This window comes from Sceloporus occidentalis, unplaced genomic scaffold (assembly GCF_023333645.1).
Source record: "Sceloporus occidentalis isolate IW3139 unplaced genomic scaffold, rSceOcc1.0.p SCAF_4, whole genome shotgun sequence".
Classification (NCBI taxonomy): domain Eukaryota; kingdom Metazoa; phylum Chordata; class Lepidosauria; order Squamata; family Phrynosomatidae; genus Sceloporus; species Sceloporus occidentalis.
In genome coordinates this window covers 51,850,353-51,871,650 of record NW_028316984.1, presented here as the reverse complement: position 1 = coordinate 51,871,650, position 21,298 = coordinate 51,850,353, and the positions used below count along the sequence as shown (strand labels likewise).

The following is a 21,298-nucleotide window of genomic DNA, read 5'->3' as shown; positions in this document are numbered from 1 at the left end:
TCACTGTGCAAACAGAATGCTGGGACACAGAGTCCTTTGGTCTAACCTAGCTGGGCTTTTGTGTTAGAAGTGGTAGTTGGGAGGAGTATTTACCTCCTCCTTTCCTGTTGCTGTTCCTTTCTCTGCTTATGGTTCTGGGTCCCATTTAAGATGTACTTCTGGGCAAAATGCTTAAGTGGAAGAAGCTTCAGTTTTCATGGTTTCTGAACTTAAGTATCTGTTTGCACAGATTTCAATTTCAGCATATTTCAAAATATCTCTTAATATTTATTCAACAAAGATGGTATGTTGATTGAGTTTTTTAAAAAGTTTTAAAGTTTTTCAGATGTTTTAAATTTTGCTCCATGCTTCTTGAGTAGCTATGGTAGTCCAGGTCATTGTCTATATTTTCTGTATAAATAAAATTTCCAGTATAGATTAAATTGCTTACCAGCTCAGTGGTGAAGTAAAGGGACCAGGCTTCGTGTCACTAACTAACATTCATTCAAGTTATTCTTTGCTGAAATTGGTGCTATCATGTTTAATATTTCAGTGCCTTGATCTAGCTTGAAGGAATGTCAGCTTAAACTCATTCTCCCATACTTCCAGAAACAGCTCTATAAAGATCAGTTCATTTGTACGTCTTGGTTGCTTGCAAGTTGTGTGAGGATGTTTTCAAAGCTTTCTGAATCAGTGGGTCTGCCCCCCCCCCCCCAGTTTGCTCCAGGGCTGTGTTAACAATTATAAAATATTCATTTGATCCTTGCTTTCTGGAAATGAAGCTCCCAAATTATTAATGTGTTAGGAACACAGAAGGCTGTGCTCAGAAGATAGAAAGGGAGGGGGAGAGCAATACGTGGACACAATATTGATCTTGCAAATACTGGTCTTGTAAATGCTTTTCAGTGAAAGGAAAAGCCACACATTTGTGTCAGCTGCACTAGTGTTTGCCCAGTATCTGAGGTCAGTTGTACAGGTCAAAACTATGAGCTGGAGAGAGCAATTTACAATTGTGTTTTTAATGAACTTTGAGAGAAAGTGGCTTAATTAGTGGGAAATAATAAAATTTAGGACAGTGCTGGGAATCCTTTCTCCTTAATTAGTTGCTAGCATTGAGAAATTCAGTATCTCCCCTGCTAGGAATAAACTTTTGTCTGCTGAATTTCTAGGATCAGAGCCTTCAATGGGCAAAAGAGTAATGGCAGCCTTCAGCAGTATCATTTAAAATTTACAGTCAATAATGTGCAAGGCTGCGTTTAGGTAGTTTCTGCGGTTTGGATACAGTTGCCAGTAATCTTTTTGCTGGAAGATTATTTCTAACATAGTAAAGTTTTGATGCATGGATGATACTCAAGAGAGGGACATGTTTTTTCAAAGCTGCACCTGCTCAGTCTCTTGCTTAGCTGAGGCATTTGTTCCCATCAGTGGAAGCCAATGGTTCTTATGTTAGTTGGGTGGTGCATCCACTCCAGGTTTTAGTTCTTATGTTAGTTGGGTGGTGCATCCACTCCAGGTTTTAGTTTGAATTCCAAAGGACCTATCCAGGGTGCTGACCATATTCTGGAGATATGATTCAGTACTTTGCATACCTAACTCCTTCAAAATGCAAACTTAAATCCAGGGCAGATTCACTGTCCCACTGTGCTGCCGCTGGCTGTCATCTCATTTGCACAGTCCCAGTTCAAATATCCACCCCTGTTCTTTGCATTACTCAGGAACAGCAACATGCAAGGCATCCATGAGTTAGCACATGCTCTGTATTATGGAGGGTAGAGAACTGAGATAGGACCTCACTCAGCCTTTCCACTAAGTGCACAGACAGGTTACTGAGTGTGTGCATCCCTGCCCTCAGATTATCAGGCTGTACACCCTACCATCACAGTATACAGTGGGCCGTCTTATACACAGATTTTTTATACAATGATTCAAGCATCCATGGTTTGAAAATATTCAAAAAAGTATCAATTTCAAATATCAAATCTTGATTTTCCATTTTTTTTATAAGGGACACCATTTTGCTATGTCATTATATTTAATGGGACTTGAGCATCCACGGATTTTGTTATCCATGGGGGTTCTTGGTACTAAACCCCAGCGTATAACAAGGGTCCACTGTACATCTAAATTAGGGATAGGACGTTTTTGACTGTTCATATGTTTTGAGCTTGAACTCTCTGGAACCTCAGGTAGCATGGCCATTTGGGGGATTGTAATCTAAATCCAGTTGCAGATTCCCATTAAAGTAGACATATTGAATAATGGCAGTTTACTAAGTTAACACTTAGGCATGTTCCGCTGATTTAGTGGGTCATGTTTTGTTTAGATTGGATATAGCCCTGTAGGTGCTGTAGTCCAAAATTTCTGGAGGGTCATAGGTTTTTCACCCTGGCATAAATGAAGAAAACCATTATTGTGCCCAAGAGCAGTTTCGATGTGTCATGGTGTGTGATGTTTGGTGCGTCTTAATTTCATATGTGCAGTTTGAGTCTCCCTTATCTGGAATTCCAAAATCCAAAACACTCCAAAAACCAAACTTTTTTTTCTTTTTCTTTTTTTATTAAACATAATCACAATGACATAGACTTTTAAAACATATATCTAAAGCAACATACATAACAGCAAAACTACAAACCCAACTAAACAACAAAACAAAAACAAACAATACAAACAATATTGATGTCCTACCACCATACTGTTCCCACTATTACTAAACTTCCTTTATATTATATTTGTGTTTCTGCTACATAAAATCTCTGTTTAATTAACAAAACCTAAAACAGATGTATAGACCCAGTGGAATTGCACGACCTATTTTCATAGCTGGCTAGGGGCTTTGTCTGCATGTGCCAAAAGGCTTGTTTCTTCCCTGTTCTAGTTTTGGTGAGGGCAGTCCATATGATGTCTGGCATGTTCTGCACCAGAGCCAGGCTATGCCATTCTTAAAATGGTGTAAAAATATATCTGTTGCTCTGGAACTCAGAAGATCTGAGCCCTCTGTACTGCAACAGGTGTCTTCAAAGGTGTCTATGGCCACTGTGAGGTGTTTGTTCTGAGATCAGAATGAGGTGGACAGCCTTGTGCTCATCTCTAGGTGCATCGTTTTGGTCTGAAAAACAAACAACCCGGGGCAATAGCAGATAAGCTGAGTGGCTCAGCACGATGTCCTTGTAGGCAACCACTGCTGCACAGCAACAAAGGGCCAGGTAATCGTGGGCTGCTGTGGGGCCAGGATACCCTGGGCTATCCACGGAGTATCCTGGCCAGTGCAGACAAGGCCTCAGATAGTGACACCTTCGCTTTCTGTTGATTCAGTGTACACAAATTTTGTATCATGCACAAAATTATTTTAAAATATATTATGTATAAACTTACCTTTGGACTATGTATTTAAGGTGTATATTGAAACGTAAATGAATTTTGTGCTTAGACTTGGCAAGACAGCTCATTATGCACATATAAGCAAATACAAGTATTCCAAAATCCAGAACAATTCCTCTGGTCCCAAGCACTTTGGATAAGAGAAATTCAACCTGTATTTGTTAAATAAGCCCAGGTGTGTGTCTTCACTCCCCTCCCACCTTCTCTGACAAAAGGCATAAATAGAGTGGAATGTAGATAAATGGACAGAGCAACACAAAGGTAGATAGATTCATTTATAGACCAACTTTTGATTGGTGCTCTGGGCCTCGCTGAAGGGAGGGGGAATTAGAGAGATTTGTGTTTTGTTTATTTCATGTAAATTGTAATTAGTAGAATTAGATTTTGCTTTCCTTCATATATTTGGCTTACAAAAATATGGTTTGAACTCAGGCCTAAACCCAATCTTTGTTAGGCTCAGCCCAAATAAACCCATTCAATCAACTTCTGAAATATAAGTCAAAACTTATCTAAATTCTCTTGATTGAATGTGTCTCCTCCAGTTGGGACCAGCATTTTGATTTATCCTTGAAGACTAGTATAGGCATACTCTAAATTAGAAAACCTTGGTGGGCAAGCAGAAGTTTATTTAATAAACATAAGTGATTAATTATACAAACAGATAGCGTAATCAAATGACACTAAAGGGAAAGCTTTTGCTATGATTGTGCTCCATCTTTGGAATTCTTTTGGTAGAAATCTTGGCTCTGATGTTTAGGTGTCTTGTGAAAAGGTTTTTATTTCCACGGGATTTCAAACAACAGAAACCTCAAAATGTAACCTGACGTATTTCTTGCTTCTATTGGTTTCAATTATTGCGATTGACTTTGTATCTTATGATGAATGTGCTAAATGTACAGAAGTACCTTCAGGTTATTATTGGTGGGGAAAGCAAGATATGAACAAATGTTTGGTGAGATTGGAAAAGAAATTGTGTGTGTGAAACAGAGCATATTCGTGTGCTGCCTAGAAATCGGCTGTGCTCTCTAGCTCTGTGAACTCCACTTGCAACTTGTAATTAGCAGCAAGACTCGACGGTCCACTTTTCGGAGAGTAATTAGTACACTAATTGTGTTTGACTGTTTGACCATACTTGGTTGCTGTAATTGAGGTGGGATGGTGAACCCCTTCACCGTGTCTACTCTGGGTCTTGCTCATGACAATGTGATATAATGAAGCCTGCCCAGAGACGTCAAAACGGGCTAGAATATAGTTGACCTTTCCCAAGGCTTGGAAGAGAAGCAGAAGTGGAAAGTAAAAAGTGAATGGCAATGTCGGAAGGAGAGAGATTTGTGGATGGAGGGGAAATGCTTGAAACATCGAACAAATGTTGGCTGTTCTGGAAAAAAAATGTCAAAATAACCAGCCCTGGAGCAAGAGAATGGTTGTCATAGTGAGGGAATTAAAGACCAATAGGAGAATGTCCGAATGAATAAAAATACACACATGACCAAAGTTTATTTGGGATTTAGTAGCACTACTGGAATATTCTATCAGTTAACACATTGGCTTACAACAGGTGCCTTTCACCTCACAAGTGGCTTATACCCCAACTCAAGTTGTAGCAATGGCTCCTTGTTCTTTTTCTTTTTAAGGAATGCAAAGAGGGTGATCAAAAGCAGACAGAAATAGGCAGCATTTTTAATAAATAGATAGGAAAGGAGATTTCAGGAGATACAACTTTTACCTCTGTCCTGCATGACCAACTGCTCCTATCAAAATTTTGTTTGCTGTGCCACTGTTATGAGAGCCAGCGTGACATAGTGGCTTGAGTGTTGGATTAGGACTCTGGGTTCAAATCCTGGCTCGGCCATGTAAACCCATCAGGTGACTTTGGGCAAGTCATATTCTCTCAGCTTCAGAGGATGGCAAAGGCAAACCCCTTCTGAACAAAGCTTGTTAAGAAATCCCAATGATAGGTTTGCCTTAGAGCACTGGTTCCCAACCTGTGGGTTGGGACCCCTTTGGGGGTCAAACAACCCTTTCACAGGGGTTGCCTAAGACCATCGGAAAACACGTATTTGTATGTAGCAATGAAAATAATTGTATGGTTGGGGGTCAACCACAAAATGAGGAACTGTATTAAAGGGTCGTGGCATTACGAAGGTTGAGACCCACTGCCTTAGAGTCACCATAAATCAGAAACAACTTGAAGGCCCACAACAACAACAAAAGTCACTGTTACGATGAAGAAACTCTTTTATCTGGCTGCCCTAAAGATAGAAGAAACAAGATTTGCATATAAGAGTGGATTCCTTTTTGGTAGTTTTAAAGTGGTCTCTGTCTTGGATCGGCTTTAGAGAACATTCAGTGGTGAGGCATCTTTTCTGCACTGTTACTTGGCAGAGAGACATTTCTCAAGTCGAATCTCTGATTTTGGTTCTGTTCATGCAGGTGTAGCACGGCCTTGCCCTTTCTTCTTTTCAAATTTCACTCCATTTATTCCTGCCTGTATCTCTTCTTTGTGCCTGTCCTTCTCTGGAAACATAAAGAGACCCTTCCAAATACAACAGTAACAGGAAGAGTCTCACTTCTGTGAAATCAAACATGTGATGATTGTTATGAAGTTTTTGTATCCCTCTGTTTTCTCTAGTTACAGCAATTATGCAATTGTGGAAGGTGAGCTCATGAGAAATGAGGTGGCAGGCAGAATGCCTGTAGCCTTCATTTATCCTGAGCAGCTACTGCAAAGGAAATTCTCTTTATTACATTTGCATTCCAGCAATTTGTGGAAGATACACCCAAAACCATTGAACATGAGGTAGTGTATATTCCCAAATCGTTCTAGCAATTGCCTAAATCCTGGCAGGAGTGAAAAGGATTTGAGCCTATTAAGGTCTGTTTTAACACTAACAATCTTTTCAGAAATCCTTTACTGTTAGCATTCAGTACATGACATGATGATTGAGCTGAGTTTCATATGCTTGGCAATAAATATTCAAATTGGCAAGAGATAGACTACTCCTGCCCTTTGTCCTTAGCCTCATCAACTTCAAGAAGGTGACTGCAATTTGCCATGATGTTTGGAGAGTACAGTGGTTGGTTTTAGCTAAGAAGAACTCAGAGACAGAAAAAGTTACATTTTTGAAGAACAGCTCAAAAGAATTTCTCAGCCAGCATGGCCATTGACCAACAAGATAATTTTTCTATTAAAACAGTGAAATTTAGTACCACATGTTTTAAAACTGGTTTATTTTAGCAAACAAGATCCAGGCTCAAGGTTTGTCACTGGGTTTTCTTGGCAAGGTATGTTCACAGAGGATTTGCTTTTTCCTGAGACAGTGTGACTTGTCCAGGATCATCCAGTGGGTTTCCATGGCTGAGTGGCATTTTGGACTCAGATCTCCTGAGTCATAGAATGGTATGTCTGTACAGGCTCTGAGTTGGAAGAGACCCCAAGGGCTGTCCAGTCCAACTCCCTGCCATTCAGGAACTCACAATCAAAGCATCCCCGACAGATGGCCATCCAGCCTCTGTTTAAAGACCTCCAAAGAAAGAGACTCCACCACTCTCTGAGGGAGTGTGTTCCACTATCAAACAGCCCTTACTGTAGGGAAGTTCCCCCAAATGTTGAGGTGGAATCTCTTTTCCTGTAGCTTGCATCCATTGTTTCAGGTCCTATTCTCTGGAGAAGCAGAAAACAAGCTTGCTCCATCCTCAATATGACATTCTTTAAAATATTTAAACAAGGCTATCATACCACCTCTTAACCTTCTCTTCTCCAGGCTAAACATGTCCAGCTCCCTGGGTCTCTCTTCACAGGGCATAGTCCAACATGCTCAAACCACTATATTAAATTTTGTCTAATTTTTTAAAAAATTGGAGCTTTGCCTCTGTGCCAGAAGAATACACAGAGTGGAGAAAGGGCAGGAATGTAATTCTTGTACTGCTAAACCACGTTTTAGCATTGTGTGCAAATATAGCTAGTTAGGTGGCATATAAGTTTAGATTCCAAACATTGGTAGCCCTTTGACTTCTTTTTACCAAATATCTGGGAGTCTCTGGAGCCTGTTGCATACAGAAGCATGTCACTGAGTCACAATAGTTTTTTCTTTTTCTTTTTTTTTCCTGTTAGAAGATAAGAAGAGAGTGCATTCTGCACTTTATTACCCGCAGCTGTTTTCTAACTCAGATTTCCATAGGCCCCCCCCCCCCCATCCCACCCACTGTGTAGTTCCAAATGCATATTTCTGAGTGGTACACATAAAATAACATGTTCCCACTTCTCAGTGGAACTTTTTGTCTTTTGGGCTCAGCTACTTTGATAATATCACCACAAAATGTTTATTAAACAGTCTTAATATATGTAGAGAATAAGGCATCTAGGAATAATTATACAAGAGTGCATGTACTAGATCTACAGAGGTTTGATGGGTTTAATGTTTTTTGACAGCTTGATTCTTTAGATTTGGATAATGATTTCAACATTTTTATACACTTGAAAACAGAAGAAGCTAATGAGCTGTTTCAGTTGAGTAAAATATCACACAGAAATCATGTCTTTCCCAAACAAAAGCCGTGTCAAATTCAGGCTGCACCATCTACAGCAACGCTGCCAGCAATTAGCATTCTTTCAGAGGAGACAGGACAGATTAAAAATGCACATCTTAAATGTATGATTAATTACTGGATTGGCTGCACTAATTATTTTAAAGCCTAAAGTTCAGAGTTAGTTTTTTTAAAAGGTAGATTAAGGTAGATGTTGGTGGGAGAAGTTTTACACTCAGCCTATTCTGATGAAAACAGAAAAATAAACTGGAGTATAGACTTGTCTACGTGCTCCAGCAAAGTTTAAACACAGTTCCATCTAATGCAACAGATGCACATTTGGGATGGGGGCACACTAGTTTTGAATTCCTGCTAATTTAAGTTAGATATACTGCAAAGAATGAGGCCTGCCAGGCACTTAAAGCGGAACGTTCTCATCTCAGCAAATTGTTGTCTGTTTGGCTTGGGTAGTGGCCTCCTGTATTCGCAAAGGCCCATTAGAGTATAACAAATCAAGTGCCAGTCCAGGAGATGGGGCAGACAGAATGCCATGAGGCACTCCGTAAATCCAGCCCAACGTTCAAGAGGATTAAAAGTTTCATTACTGCTGTTGCTGCTGGAGCACATGGGCAAGTCTCTGCTCCAGTTTATTATCCCCAGCCTCCTATTGTCTCCTTGGGCTGGTGATAGCGAAGACAACATGTCGCCATCTTAATCAGATCTGACAAATTAACAATTGTGTTGCTGCTTGGTGAATTTGCCGGGTGACTTCAGGAGCTCTGTTTCAGAGCAAAAGGCCAGGGAGGAGCAGTCCTGTCGGACGTTGGGGAAGATGCGTTGCTGCTTGCCGGGAGCAGGGTAAGGTTGAGAGAATTTCAAGTTAGCCAGCTTTTGGTGCCAGAGTATCGGGGAAGAGGATACATGGGAAGATTGTATGAGCTAAATATAGAAATAAAGTGCAGGAGAGTTGTTTTGTTTTTAAAGCTTCAAGGTATTTGGGCAATCTTCCCCAGAACAGCTCATTTGTAGAACCACTTGGATTTGCTGCAAACTATATTCTCTTCTATAAGAGAAAAACCAAATCCTGGAGAAGGACATTGCATTGGTATTCTTCTGCTTAGAGTACAGTATAATTGGAATGATACAGTTTATTCTGTTTGAGTATAACAGCATAAAATATTTTGCCTTAACTTTATGACCGCCTTCTCCTTCTTGCTAGCTGGGTGTGTGACTGCATATTGCAGTCATCCTTCATAATGCTGTTTATAGATGGCAAAAGGTAATTGAGTGTGAGTATTCTTTTTGTTAAAGGCCACTTTAAACATTTCAGAAGAAGACAGGGTATCTGTGTCCTTCTACCACAGGTTGACCTCTAGTATTTAGTGATGGATGTCTTCTCTTACAAACATTATAAACTTTCCAACAACCTTGCCTGAGCTTTGCTTCAGAAAGCTTTTCTATCAGTACATGTTGTTATTATATAAATATGCTAATAGCATGATTTAATACTTTCTATTAATATATTTAAAATAACAATATAATACAAGTGCCTAAAACTAGTTAGACACTGTCCAAAAATAAAAACAAGATGGGCTTATCCCAGAGGTTTACAAGCTAAAGAAAGACAAAGGCACATTAGGGAGACTATTTTATTGTGCCTTACATAGGGCTTCCTTAATGGTTGTTAAGGATATGTTATATGATGATGATGAATGCAGTCACTTCATGGTCTAGTCATATTTAGCCTGACAGTTCATGGGACAACAGTATGCATAGGGATCTTGCAGCATCTTTTAAACTAGCTGAGCGATAGACATTGTAGCATAAGCTTTTGTAGACTTGGTCTATTTCCTGTATAAAGTTAATGTCAAACGTGTTACAAGATCCCTTTTCATAATAATATTCCAGACTAATATGACTATGTCTCTGATTTCTTGGGACAGTTATATTACATCAGCTGCACTGAATGCTAGGATATTTTGTAGCCCAATGACAAGAGCTGGGCTTTCAATGGTTTGGTGCCATGTTACATGAAGGATACCTTGACCTGCATGCCTACAATAAGATGCGTGATAAAGATTCTTCTTGGCTCCCTTTCTCTACCATATTCCATTATTGCAGGTCCTTAGAAAGCCTCTAAGGCTTATTTATTTTCTTCGGTCTTCTCCCGACTTGTAGTTTGTCCAGTATTGCTGCAGGATCGTTTCTTGGTTTTAACAACTTGGGAGTGGGGTGGGATGTCTGTTTTGTTATTGTCTATCACATTATGTATTATCCCATCATTCCCCTATTTCTGACAGTCAAGGTAACTTATAATAATAATTAAAACAGAATGTATTGAACCCTTTTATTTTGTTGTGTTGTTTTTTACATTTTATACTACCATGGAAAAGTTTAATACCTAGAGCACACACTAAAATTGTTTTTGAATAAAAATAGAAGGAAAATGTGACTACTGAGAAGATAGATTACAAAGATTTTTGTAGGGAAGAAGGGAAAATTAGAAGAAAATGGAAACTAATGAAGTCAGCAGGATGAATGGCATAGTATGAGCTGAATAGTGAGGAGAAAATATGTAAAAAGTGTTTAAGACTGATGGGAAAAGCTGGAGTGTAAGAGGAGGTGTGACAGCCAGTGTGGCGTAGTGGTTTGAGTGTTGGATTATGACTCTGGAGACCAGGGTTCGATTCCCAGCTTGACCATTAAACCCACGGGGCGATCTCGGGCAAGTCACATGCTCTCAGCTTCAGGGGAAGACAATGACAAACCTCCTCTGAACAAATCTTGCCAAGAAAGACCCCATGACAGGTTCACCTTAGGGTTGCTTTAAGCTGACCTGAAGTCACACAACATAAGAGAAGGCTTGGTAGTAGAGGAATATATGAATCTACTTATATTTAACAACTGAAATTATGACATAGAAAGGGAAAGAAGAAACTAATTTCTGTTTTGCCTCATACTGAAAACATGAATTAGAGAAATTTGTTGAATGAAAGTGTAAAAAACCCCCAACAGGTTGAAATAGAACAAGAAGGGACTTAGAATAGCAAGTAAGATAGGCTTAAATCTGACTTCGCCCCAACCATTGAATAGTGAAACTTACTTTAAGTATTGAGTTATCGAGTTGCTATTGATTCAATGGGTCTACTTTAGTTTGGACTGACAAACATCTGTGGACATGAGAAACATGTGCATAATAACCCTGAACATAAGACCTTTTAAACAAAAAGTTAAAAGAAGTGAAAGCAACAGGTAAGTACAAAGGATTAGAAGTCAAGCTATTTCAGAAAAAAAAAGTGTAACATAGAAGAACACACAAATAGGAAGAGCTAGGATATGGAGAGCCAGGATAGTGTGGTTTGAGTACGGATTCTGGGAGGCCAGGGTTCATATCCACATTCAGCCATGGAAAACCCACTGGGTGACTTTGGATAAGTCCCATTCTCTCAGCCTCAGAGGAAGCCAATAGCAAATCCCCTCCAAACAAATCTTGCCGAGAAAACCCTGTGATAGGTTTGCCTTAGGGTTGCCATAAGTCAAAAACAAACTGAAGGCACACAGCAACAAGAACAAAGGATATAAATATGCAGTAAAAGAGGGAGCATCAAAGGAGTAATAGATACCAAAAAGGAAAAAGAAATTGGGTCAAGAAGCCAAATGTTAGGACAGAGCTGATAAGTTAATTGGGAAAAGTAAAAGGATGCTTTAAAGTCTGAGCAGATGAGTTTACAGTTAAAAAGAACAGGTAGGAATGAATAATTGGAAGTTGACCAAAATCAGAGAAGGAGGAGGTTTGGGAGGGAGGGCATAATGAGGTTAATATTGTTGTGACTAGTGAAGAGGTAAGGGTTGCCGAAAATAGGGCAGGGACTATAAAGGAGAAGTTTATGCTGGATGGGGGTTCTTTAACCAGCAGAAAAATATAAGCACTCAATGGGATTCTGAATTATCTTCTGAAGGACACCATCAGCATGATCCTGTGGTTTTAGTGCTGGATTAGGACTTCAGAAGACCAGGGTTTAAATCTCCACTCTGCCATGGAAATCCAGTTGATGACAATGGGCATACCTTTTCTCCTGGCCCACCAGGAAGGCAATGGAAAACCTCTTTTGAACCTCTGCCTATGAAAACCCTATGATAGAGTTGCCATAAAGTGGACTCAGCTTGAAGGGACATAGCAACCACTACCACAACATTTAGGTTACAGACTGTTCACATCACGCTTAGTTCCCTCTGTTTTTCCCCACCTCACCCCAATCCTTTCAGTACAAACAGGGCTTGAAGGAATATTTATTCAGGGGCTGCCTATGTGCTTAGCTTTGTTTTGCGTGGGCTGTTTTTTGTTGTCCTGATGGAGCAGAAGAAAAGTGTGCGCTGTCATTCAGGAAGCACTGCACTGGCAGTCCTCAATAGGGATTAAAGAACAGGGATTGCTCATAACTCTTTATCTTATTTTTATCCTCCCCTTCTTGCTTTGTTTACTTCATAGAAGGGATCATCTCTCAAATATGAATTGCAAATAGAAAGCCTTCTGTAGTTAAGTATGTAAATGTGCTTTCAACATGATAGCAGCTGTGACTAAGATCCAGATGACTTGTCTGCTTAGTCTTTGGGAGCTGGTGGTAATGTGCATACAGTATGTTAGAATAGCTCTGGCCTGGGGCAGTTTTAGTGTATTCACTGCTCCCTCTTCTCTCCCAGGAGATTTTGCAGTTTGTGCGTTTGATCTGCCTTTTATCTCTAGTTCTTGGCTTTATGCACTCACAGAGATTTCTATGACACAGCTGTAAGGAGGAACCTGGTGCCCATGCAGCTGGTTTTATACATCTTTCCTGTTTACTTGGAGCTCTAAAAAGAGATGCAATGCAAATACACCAGTCCATTGTCTTAGAGATGACTCCAAATGGACTAATGCTTTTCATTAGATCATGTTTTGCTCCTTGAACCCGGACTAATTGGAGTAGAATTAAGCTCTGCAATGACATCTGCAGTGACACTTGTTTCTGCTGCACCCTGTATCTTTGGTAGTAATATGCGCTGTATTTTGAGAATTATTTTTAACACAACAGCTTGGATGAGATTGTTGTTGTGTGCCTTCAAGTTGTTTCAGAATTATGGTGACCCTATTTTTTTTCTGGGCAAGATTTGTTCAGATGTAGTTTGCCATTGCCTTCCCCTGAGGCTGAGAGCATGTGACTTGCCCAAAGTCACCCAGTTGGTTTCATGGCCAAGCTGGGAATTGAACCCTGGTCTCCAGTCATAGTCCAACACCCAAACCACTACACCAAGCAAGTTACCTTCTTGTAAAATATGTATTCTCTGTTTGGAAATGGGTTTTCCCAAGTGTAGAACCATATTTTACATTATTATACTGTGCTGTGGGGTACTTGGAACCATTTCTTTATTTTCTTTTGGCAGAAACGTTTAATTTTTCATTGACAGTGTTAACCTGAAAGAACTTTAAAGAAACTGTTTCCCTTGCCTGTTGTACACAAGCACACACAGCTACAGTAAAATTGCCTAGAGTAGAAAATCCCATTCTTTTCCAGGTCATGTTTTATTGCATCGTTTACTGGAGACACACTGCTGCAGCCCAGCACTGAAAGTCTGTCTTTCTCTGCCCTCTTTCACCATCTTCCCAGTGCCAATGCTGGAAAAAAACTTCTAGCTAGATGGAAGACAAGAAAAGCAGAGGTTGGACTAGGCTCTTGTAAAAAGACTAGAGGTTGGACTAGGCTCTTCTCTTAAGTCATGTACCATTTATGTGTAGAGTCCTCAAGGATTTGGCCAACTAGGAAAATAGCCTTTAGCCTCCCCAAAATAAAACCATGCCCACGCATGATTGAGATCAATCATTGCTTTTGACTGCCTATGTGTTATGGCTGGCACTTCATGTTGGCATCCCATCTGGTCTAAATGGTAAATCTGTTTTCATTTTGCAGTGAAGGATAAACTAGAAAAGGGTAGGCCAATGTATGAATAATGTGTGGAAGATACCTTTCCCTGTTTCTGATGTCACTGTTCCTTCTAAAGAGCATATGATAAAAATAAGGTTCTTAGCAAGGGCCCAGATCAATATAAAATTGAACAAATATATAAAGCTTAATAACTGGACCTGATCACACTGTACATCTGATTGCATATTTCCTGTATAATTAAATAGTTTGGGTATGTATATGAATGTATGTTTTATCTGTTTTTAACTTTTGTATGGTTTTTAATCAGTTATAGAGGATTTTAGTGTGGTTTATAAAGTGGTTTTAAACTTTTTGGAAATGTTTTAAATTTGTTAATGGAAGCCTCCTTTGGTCCCATCCTGGGAGAAAGGTGGCATATAAAGTAAAATAAATAAATAAAATTGAATAACCTTTTTGGTTATTTTAATATAGCTTTTAGTTTTGTGAATCTTAACCCTATCTTGCATTGTTACTCACTGTGTAGTGTACATCATTTTTACAACTTTGTTTGATTAGGGTGGTGTACAGAGGTATTCTTTTAAAGCTACTGTTAAGAGTGCAAATTAAGGTGTAAAGCTATTGCAAAGTCAATTAAAATTGCTTTCTCCAGAGGTTCTACCAGAAAATGAGCCTACCTGTTTTTGGACAGGCTTGAGGTATTGAAAAGCTTCTCTGGCAAGTGGAGACAGTGAGGGGCCATTACTTGCATGGCACCTCTTCAAAGCTGTCTAGTCCCACTTACTTACCAGTAATTAACTACTCTCAAGTAATTGCTTTTTTTCCATGGGGAGGAGAGAGGAAGCTTGAGTTACACTGCAAGACTACCCAAAGGAAGCAAGCCAGTGCTTTCACACCCTCTCCAGGAGTTCTCTTAGAGTTCTTTCAATTAGTTGTAAATTGGGGATAATTGAATTGCTTAATTGGAACTTCTGATAAATCATCTGTGGAATAATGGCATTTAACTCTTAATAGGACTTGCTAGTGTCTTGAGAGACATATCTGGGTTCAGTGGATTCATGTTTGGGGCCCTTTTATACTAGAAAATTACAGCACTACAATTACATTTTAACTGCTCTGTGGCTGCATTTTGTGGGATCCTGGGGCTTGGAGTTTGACCAGAGGCACCAGAAAAGCACCTTGGCTGAGAATTTTAAGTACCACTTCCTAAACTGTCAGGTAAAGTGGATTGGTAGCAATGTAACTGGGTAGTGTGAAAGGGCCCTTGACCTCAGAAAGTATGATTTCTGGTCATTATAACTTCCTAGGCATCTTAGTGTGCTGAAACTTAGTTGCAAAAGATGAAGGCTAATGCTATTGTGTGCTTTCAAGTAATTTCTGACTTATGGCAACCCTAAGGTGACCCTGTCGTTTCTTGGCAAGATTTGTTCAGAAGAGGTTTGCCATTGCACTCCCCTGAGGCTGAGAGTACATGACCTGCACAAAGTCATCCAGTTGTTTTCCATGGCTGAGCTGGGAATCAGACCTTGGTCTCATGAGTCACAGTCCAACTCTCAAGCCACTATGCCATTCTGGCTCCCTGCAAATAATCATTTTCATTGATAACTTGACAATAATAATTTCTTGATTTTTAAAAATAAAAAAATACCAACATGTTGAAGGTGATAGTTCTCAGTGGACTTCAGGGCTCTTTGTAATAAATAAAAGGAAGTGTGGAATTTTACCAGGTGTTCTAAACTTGCCTTTTTCCCCAGAGTTGCAGATTTAGTTTTCATTCTAGACGCTTGACTGGGATTTTCATTCTGAACATTATGGTGTGTTGTTTTATAACCACAATGGACTGAATAGATTATCCTGGTCAGAAACTCTGTGATCTTATTCTAATGTCCATAGAATTAAAAAGACACCCATTTGATTGAAGTCTAGTTAAATCATATATTTATCTTCCACTCATGAGTACTTTAAATTTAAGATTTCCTGTAATCAGATCTACATGGGTTTTGGCTAATGTATGTCTATACTGTAACATAGGCCACCTTGTGTGTTGGTGCCCATAGGGAAAATGTCTTGTATGGCATAATCTTCCTGCTCCTCTGGAGAACTCTTGGGAGGTCCCAGAGGATGACTTCATCATTGCTCATGTGGTTATAGGCACATAGCTAGTCACTTCTCAGCCATTCCCCCATTCTCCCCTGGCCACTACATGGTCATGTGTGAAGCAGTAGGGAGGCACCATGAAAAATGATTCCCCCCCCCCCCCCCATGAGGCTTGGTCATTGTGTGATGAAAGTAGAGAATTCAGACCTCTGCAACAGCAGCACAAGAGGCATATTCAGAAGTTAGACTTGCCACCTGCATATTTCACTAACAAGTCTACAGGACTCCAGCCACAGATTGTTTCAGATGCTTCTTGTTTGGAAGTCATGGATCCAAGTGCCATAGGGGTAGTGAATCAACTCTGCATTTTCAGATCTTTTACAGTGTTTAAAATTGTACCCAAGTGCCAAGTTGTGTTCCAAGTGCCATCCTCTGAAGGGAGAGGGTCCAGAATTGGGAGGACTTCATTTCAACTCAGAGTGGCTACAAGTGGAGTGGAGAGCAAAAATCAGAGTGAACAAGCCACACTTCTGTTGAAAATTGGTGTCAGTTTTTCTTTTCACTCTTCTTGCACAGCTTGATTGTATATAGATTTGGATTCTAGCTTTAAGTTCTGTTCATCTGTTTGTTTATTTGTCTTCATGTGTTTTTAGGTGCATATATCATCCGGATGCAAGAAGAACACACTCCCAAAGAATCCGCATGTTTGAGGCTCCCCCACTGCAATGGAATCTTGGCCCACACTGGCCTGGGTCTTGCTCCTTAGCTTGGTAGCAGACTGCCTGAAGGGAATTGAAGCCCGAGACTTCACAGTGAAAGATATTGTCTACCTTCACCCTTCAAGTAAGTCTCCTGGAATAGCATCTTATAATGTAATGAGGCACCCATCTCTATGCAAACCCTGTGAAATGGGGAGACAAGTTAATGTTGAAAAAGCAGAAATGGTGGATGGGTTGAGTACCCTAGCCACTGCAGAAGATAAACACCTTTCTAAAGAGGGAAAATACTGTGGAGTAGGGAGATTTCCTAGGTCACTGAAAGCTGGTGCTCGCCCAAGTGGGGATCCTGAAAACTCTAGTGTTTGTTAGGTCCACAAGTCCAAAAACAGTAATTCGTTTTTATAGAGGCCAGACCGGTCAGTGACTAGTTAGGATCACTGGTATAAAATAATTTTGTTGTGAATGCTATTGCTTTCCAACCCTTTGGCATCTATTGAAGCCCAAATCTAGGTTTATCACTTGGAATTTGCAAAGGAAAAAAAAGGCTCCACTTTTTAATGGAAGCTCTTTTGTTTTCTACAGAAATTACAGATGCCAGGAACTCAGTCCATATTGGGACTAGAGTAGGGACAAAATCCCACCCAGATTAGATCCCCTGCATTTACATTTCTGTAAGCAGAAGGCAGCAGTTGTGCTACATTCTACATATATAATATGTAGCTGCACGCATTATTTCACTCGCTCGCCGTTATGATCATGTCTCCCCTCTGTTGTCCTCCCTTCACTGGCTCCCTTTTCCTTTCCGCATCAGGTACAAACTCTTGCTACTCACCTTTAAAGCCCTGCATGGGCTGGCCCCTCTTTATTTAACCGATCTTCTCTCTCCCTACATTGCTACTCGCACTCTCCGCTCTGGTAGCCAAAGTCTCCTCTTTCAACCCAGGATTTTCTCTGCCCCATCCCGGATCCGTCCCTTCTCTCTTGCTGCCCCTCATTCCTGGAACCTTCTTCCTCTGCATGCATGGCTCATCACTTCCCTTACCAGCTTTAAGGCTGAGCTGAAAACCATATTGTTTAGGGAAGCATTCTCAGGGAATTTGTGATTGTCATCTGGCTGTCTGACAATATTTGATGTGATGTGATTTGTTTTATATTTGATGTTTTTAATTTGTTTTTTCTTTTCTATATGGTAATTTTATCTATTCCTCTTTTATTGTTATCTTAGAATGTACACCTTGGGCAGGCTTTTATATACTTTTTAATTTTACCGACTTTGTACAGCGCTGTGTATAATTACAGCGCTTTAGAAATAAAGTTTAATAATAATAATAATATAAAATATGATATGCAGTTTGGCCCTTACCTTAGCTGTGATTGACAAACCAGTTGTTTTGAAACCATTCAAAATAATAATGTTATATGAGAGGAACAGAAAAGGCAAACCGGCAGGCAAAGGTGCTGTAACTGCCTCCTGTAATAATAGTGCCACCTACCTGGCTTTGGGGTGGATCCTTGCTCATTGCTGTAAGTTACTCATCTCATTTATTCTTCTCTGAATTTTAGACTCCCTTCTTCCTCTTTCAACAGTTTGTCTTTAATTTCTCCATGTAACACCACACATGCAAATTAAAGGCAAGTTTTGGTCTTTGTGGTGGTTTTAAAACAGCTACTCCGAACTAAAAGCAACCTCTCTTGGCTCTCGTTTCAGTCTCACTCTCCTCCTTTGTTTGCAATGCTAATCTTTAATACACACACACACACGTCTTCCAATTTTTCTTTACAATTGGATACAAGGCATGTTATTGTTGACTGAGAGAAGTCATTGATTAGATATAGTTACAGGCAACCTTGGGACACTGGGCAGTTTCTACTGATTTGCTTTAGAATAGTTCTCTTAAAGGATTGTGGCCTTGTGCCTCAATCCACAGTCTATCAGGCTTAGTAACTTCTCTGATCATGAGCCAAAACTAGAGTCCCTCACAGCTGTGACTGCTGTGCTTTGAAACTTTCTTTCAATACCAGTAATTTCTTTTTACAGTGCCAAGCACCTCAGGAGTTTTCCCAATCTCTCTCCCTTTTCTCTTTGCTTCTCTCTTTTATATAGATGGGAGGTATAGCATCATGGAGTCCTAACAGTGGGAGATTATTTCCTTCCTCACCGCAGGAGTGGTTCATTCTGCACCTGTGCTAGCCATGTTCTCTAATGTACACTTAGCTTAATCCAAATTCTTTGGAAGAGCTGACAGCTACACTATCAATTGTGGCAGCTACACTATCAATCTGGGTTTTATATTCTCTTTCATATAGTGTCTATGTCCATATATAGAAGATATATCCCTATACAAGTTGAGTCTCCCTTAGCTGAAATGCTTAGGACAAGATGTACTTTGGAGTTTGGATTTTTACATTTTATTTTTGAATATCTGCATATACATAATGAGACATAATGAGATGTGACACAAGTCCAAATGTGAAATTCATCTATGGTTTGTACACACCTTATAAACATAACCTGAAGGAAATTTTATACATATTATTGTTAATAATTTTGTTCTTGAAAAAAAGTTTGTGTACACTGAACCATCAGAAAGCAAAGGTGCCACTATCTCAGCCACTCATGTGGACAATTACAGATTTTGGAATATTTCAGATTTCAGAATTCTGGATAAGAGATCCTCAACCTGTATAGGACAATGTTCATATAATAATACAATCTGTTGTTCTTTTTAAATATGCTTTTGGTATAGATGTTCTCATTTTTTAAAAACAGAATGAAAAGACTTTCTTTTGCAATTCAGAATAATGGGATTGTATAGGTTGACAAATAAGCATCAAAAGTTATCTTAGGAATAAATATAAATAGCTAAATAGGAATGCAGGGAGATATAATGCAATCTAGCTATTTATTGTCGTTCTTAGATTTTTTTTTCATTGTTGTTTAAGAAGAAAACAGTCTTTCTCATAAAGTGCAGAAAAAAATTATTAAGGAAAAAATAAATTGTTATAGCAATAAATGCAGACAGTTAAATAGGAATTATTAAAACAGCTTACCAATACAGTGGAACCTTGCTATACGCGGGGGATCCGTTCCGGATCCCTCCGCGTATAGCAAATTCCGCCTATGCACGAGCCCCATTGTTTCCAATGGGGCTCGTGCACGGCGGCGCGGCGGCGCGCAGGGCGCAACGGGTGCGCGCGCCCATTCAATTGAATGGGACGCGCCGCCCCTTCCGCCCCGCGCATGCCCGCGGCTTTGAGCGAGTATGCTCAAAGCCGCCTATAAAAAGTCCGCATATGCGGAGGCGCGACTGTAGTAACTTTGTTTGGAAACATACATATGTAAAATAATTCAGTAATAAATATGTATCTTATTAACTGAGTGCTGAAGGGCAACTGTCCTTTGTCTTTCCAGAAGGCAAGGTTGATTACACTGAGAACTAGTTACCATTTTTATATAAAAATTGACGCTTCGTTTAAGTCTATATGTGGTGGATCTCAAAACATGTTCCCTTGGTCCAAGGAGATGGTGCATAGGTCATAAATAGTTGTACTACGTTGGAAAAATAGTGCTTATTGGTATCCATCCATATTTAACAAGGATACCCAGTGCAATGCTACCACTTTATTAACAGTACAGGTATATTGCTAGTAAAATACGTTCTCATCCCCGTGCAGACCCACATATGCTGCTAAATCTGGTCCAAACAGTTAGAGAATCTCTGTAGTAGATTTAAGGAGGTGGTAGGAGTGGAAGGTCCAGTTGATAAATGATAGTCCACTTTTGCAACACTAACACCACTGTCTTTCCAGTGTGAGGAAAGCACATCACATGTGTTGACTTCGTAATCCTTACAAACTTTGACTGGAATTTACTATGGGGATTACTGTGTTTTATTTATTTATTAACTTTTGGATCTTTAAAATATTTTGCTATTATTTTAATTGTGATTATTTTAATTATTTTAAAAATTGGTTTTGATTGATTTCCTTCTGCGAGCCACCTTGGGTCCCATTCTGGGAGAAAGGTAGTGTATAAATGAAATAAATGAAATAAATAAATACTACATATGTGGGGTTGCATTTATGTGAAATAGAATTGAGCAATTTTACAACATCCATATTCAGGGAATCAATTACGTGACTGTTGTGCATCAAGACTGATATGCATTGATACCCATGTGCAATGGATGCTGATGAGTATCAAACATTTCTGATACCCATCCAAACTAGAAACTGCTGATGTGCATTGGTAGAGCCCAATGTACATCGGGAGATTGGCAAGGGAGTGCTGATGTGCACTGATGGAGCCCAGTGCTCACTGAGTACTTTTGTTCATGTTCTGATACTCATCTTTGCAATATACTAGGCAGGTTCAGTAGTGCCTTTGTGTAGCTCAGTAACATTACACAATATAGACCATAATGTAGAATCATAATACTTGTCATCCTTAGGTAATAAAGAAAAGTGAGCAGGGATGAGCAAAGTGTGATCCCAATGCTGTATGGAGTCCCCTCGCTAGTCCTCCCAATCCTGCCAAAAAAAAAAATAATAATTAAAAAATATTTTGGTATGATTTTCCTGTAACCTTTCCCCTCAAATCACTCAGTGTTTCCCAAACATATGAAAACATAGGAAAATACCTCCAACCCACTCCCACAAGCACTCCAGAACCCTTTATTACCT

The 21,298-nt window shown here is 39.6% G+C and overlaps 1 protein-coding gene across 2 annotated transcripts in view; it reads left to right on the top strand.

Annotated features, from left to right (window-relative positions):
- Positions 1-21,298, top strand: part of LYPD6 (LY6/PLAUR domain containing 6) — an 85,601-nt gene that overhangs the window by 37,639 nt on the left and 26,664 nt on the right. For both annotated transcript variants that reach the window (XM_089520048.1, XM_089520049.1), the window contains exon 2: positions 16,550-16,739. In XM_089520048.1, the coding sequence (XP_089376174.1) occupies positions 16,622-16,739 (118 nt within the window). In that variant the 5' untranslated portion in view covers positions 16,550-16,621. The remainder of the gene's footprint in view (positions 1-16,549; positions 16,740-21,298) is intronic.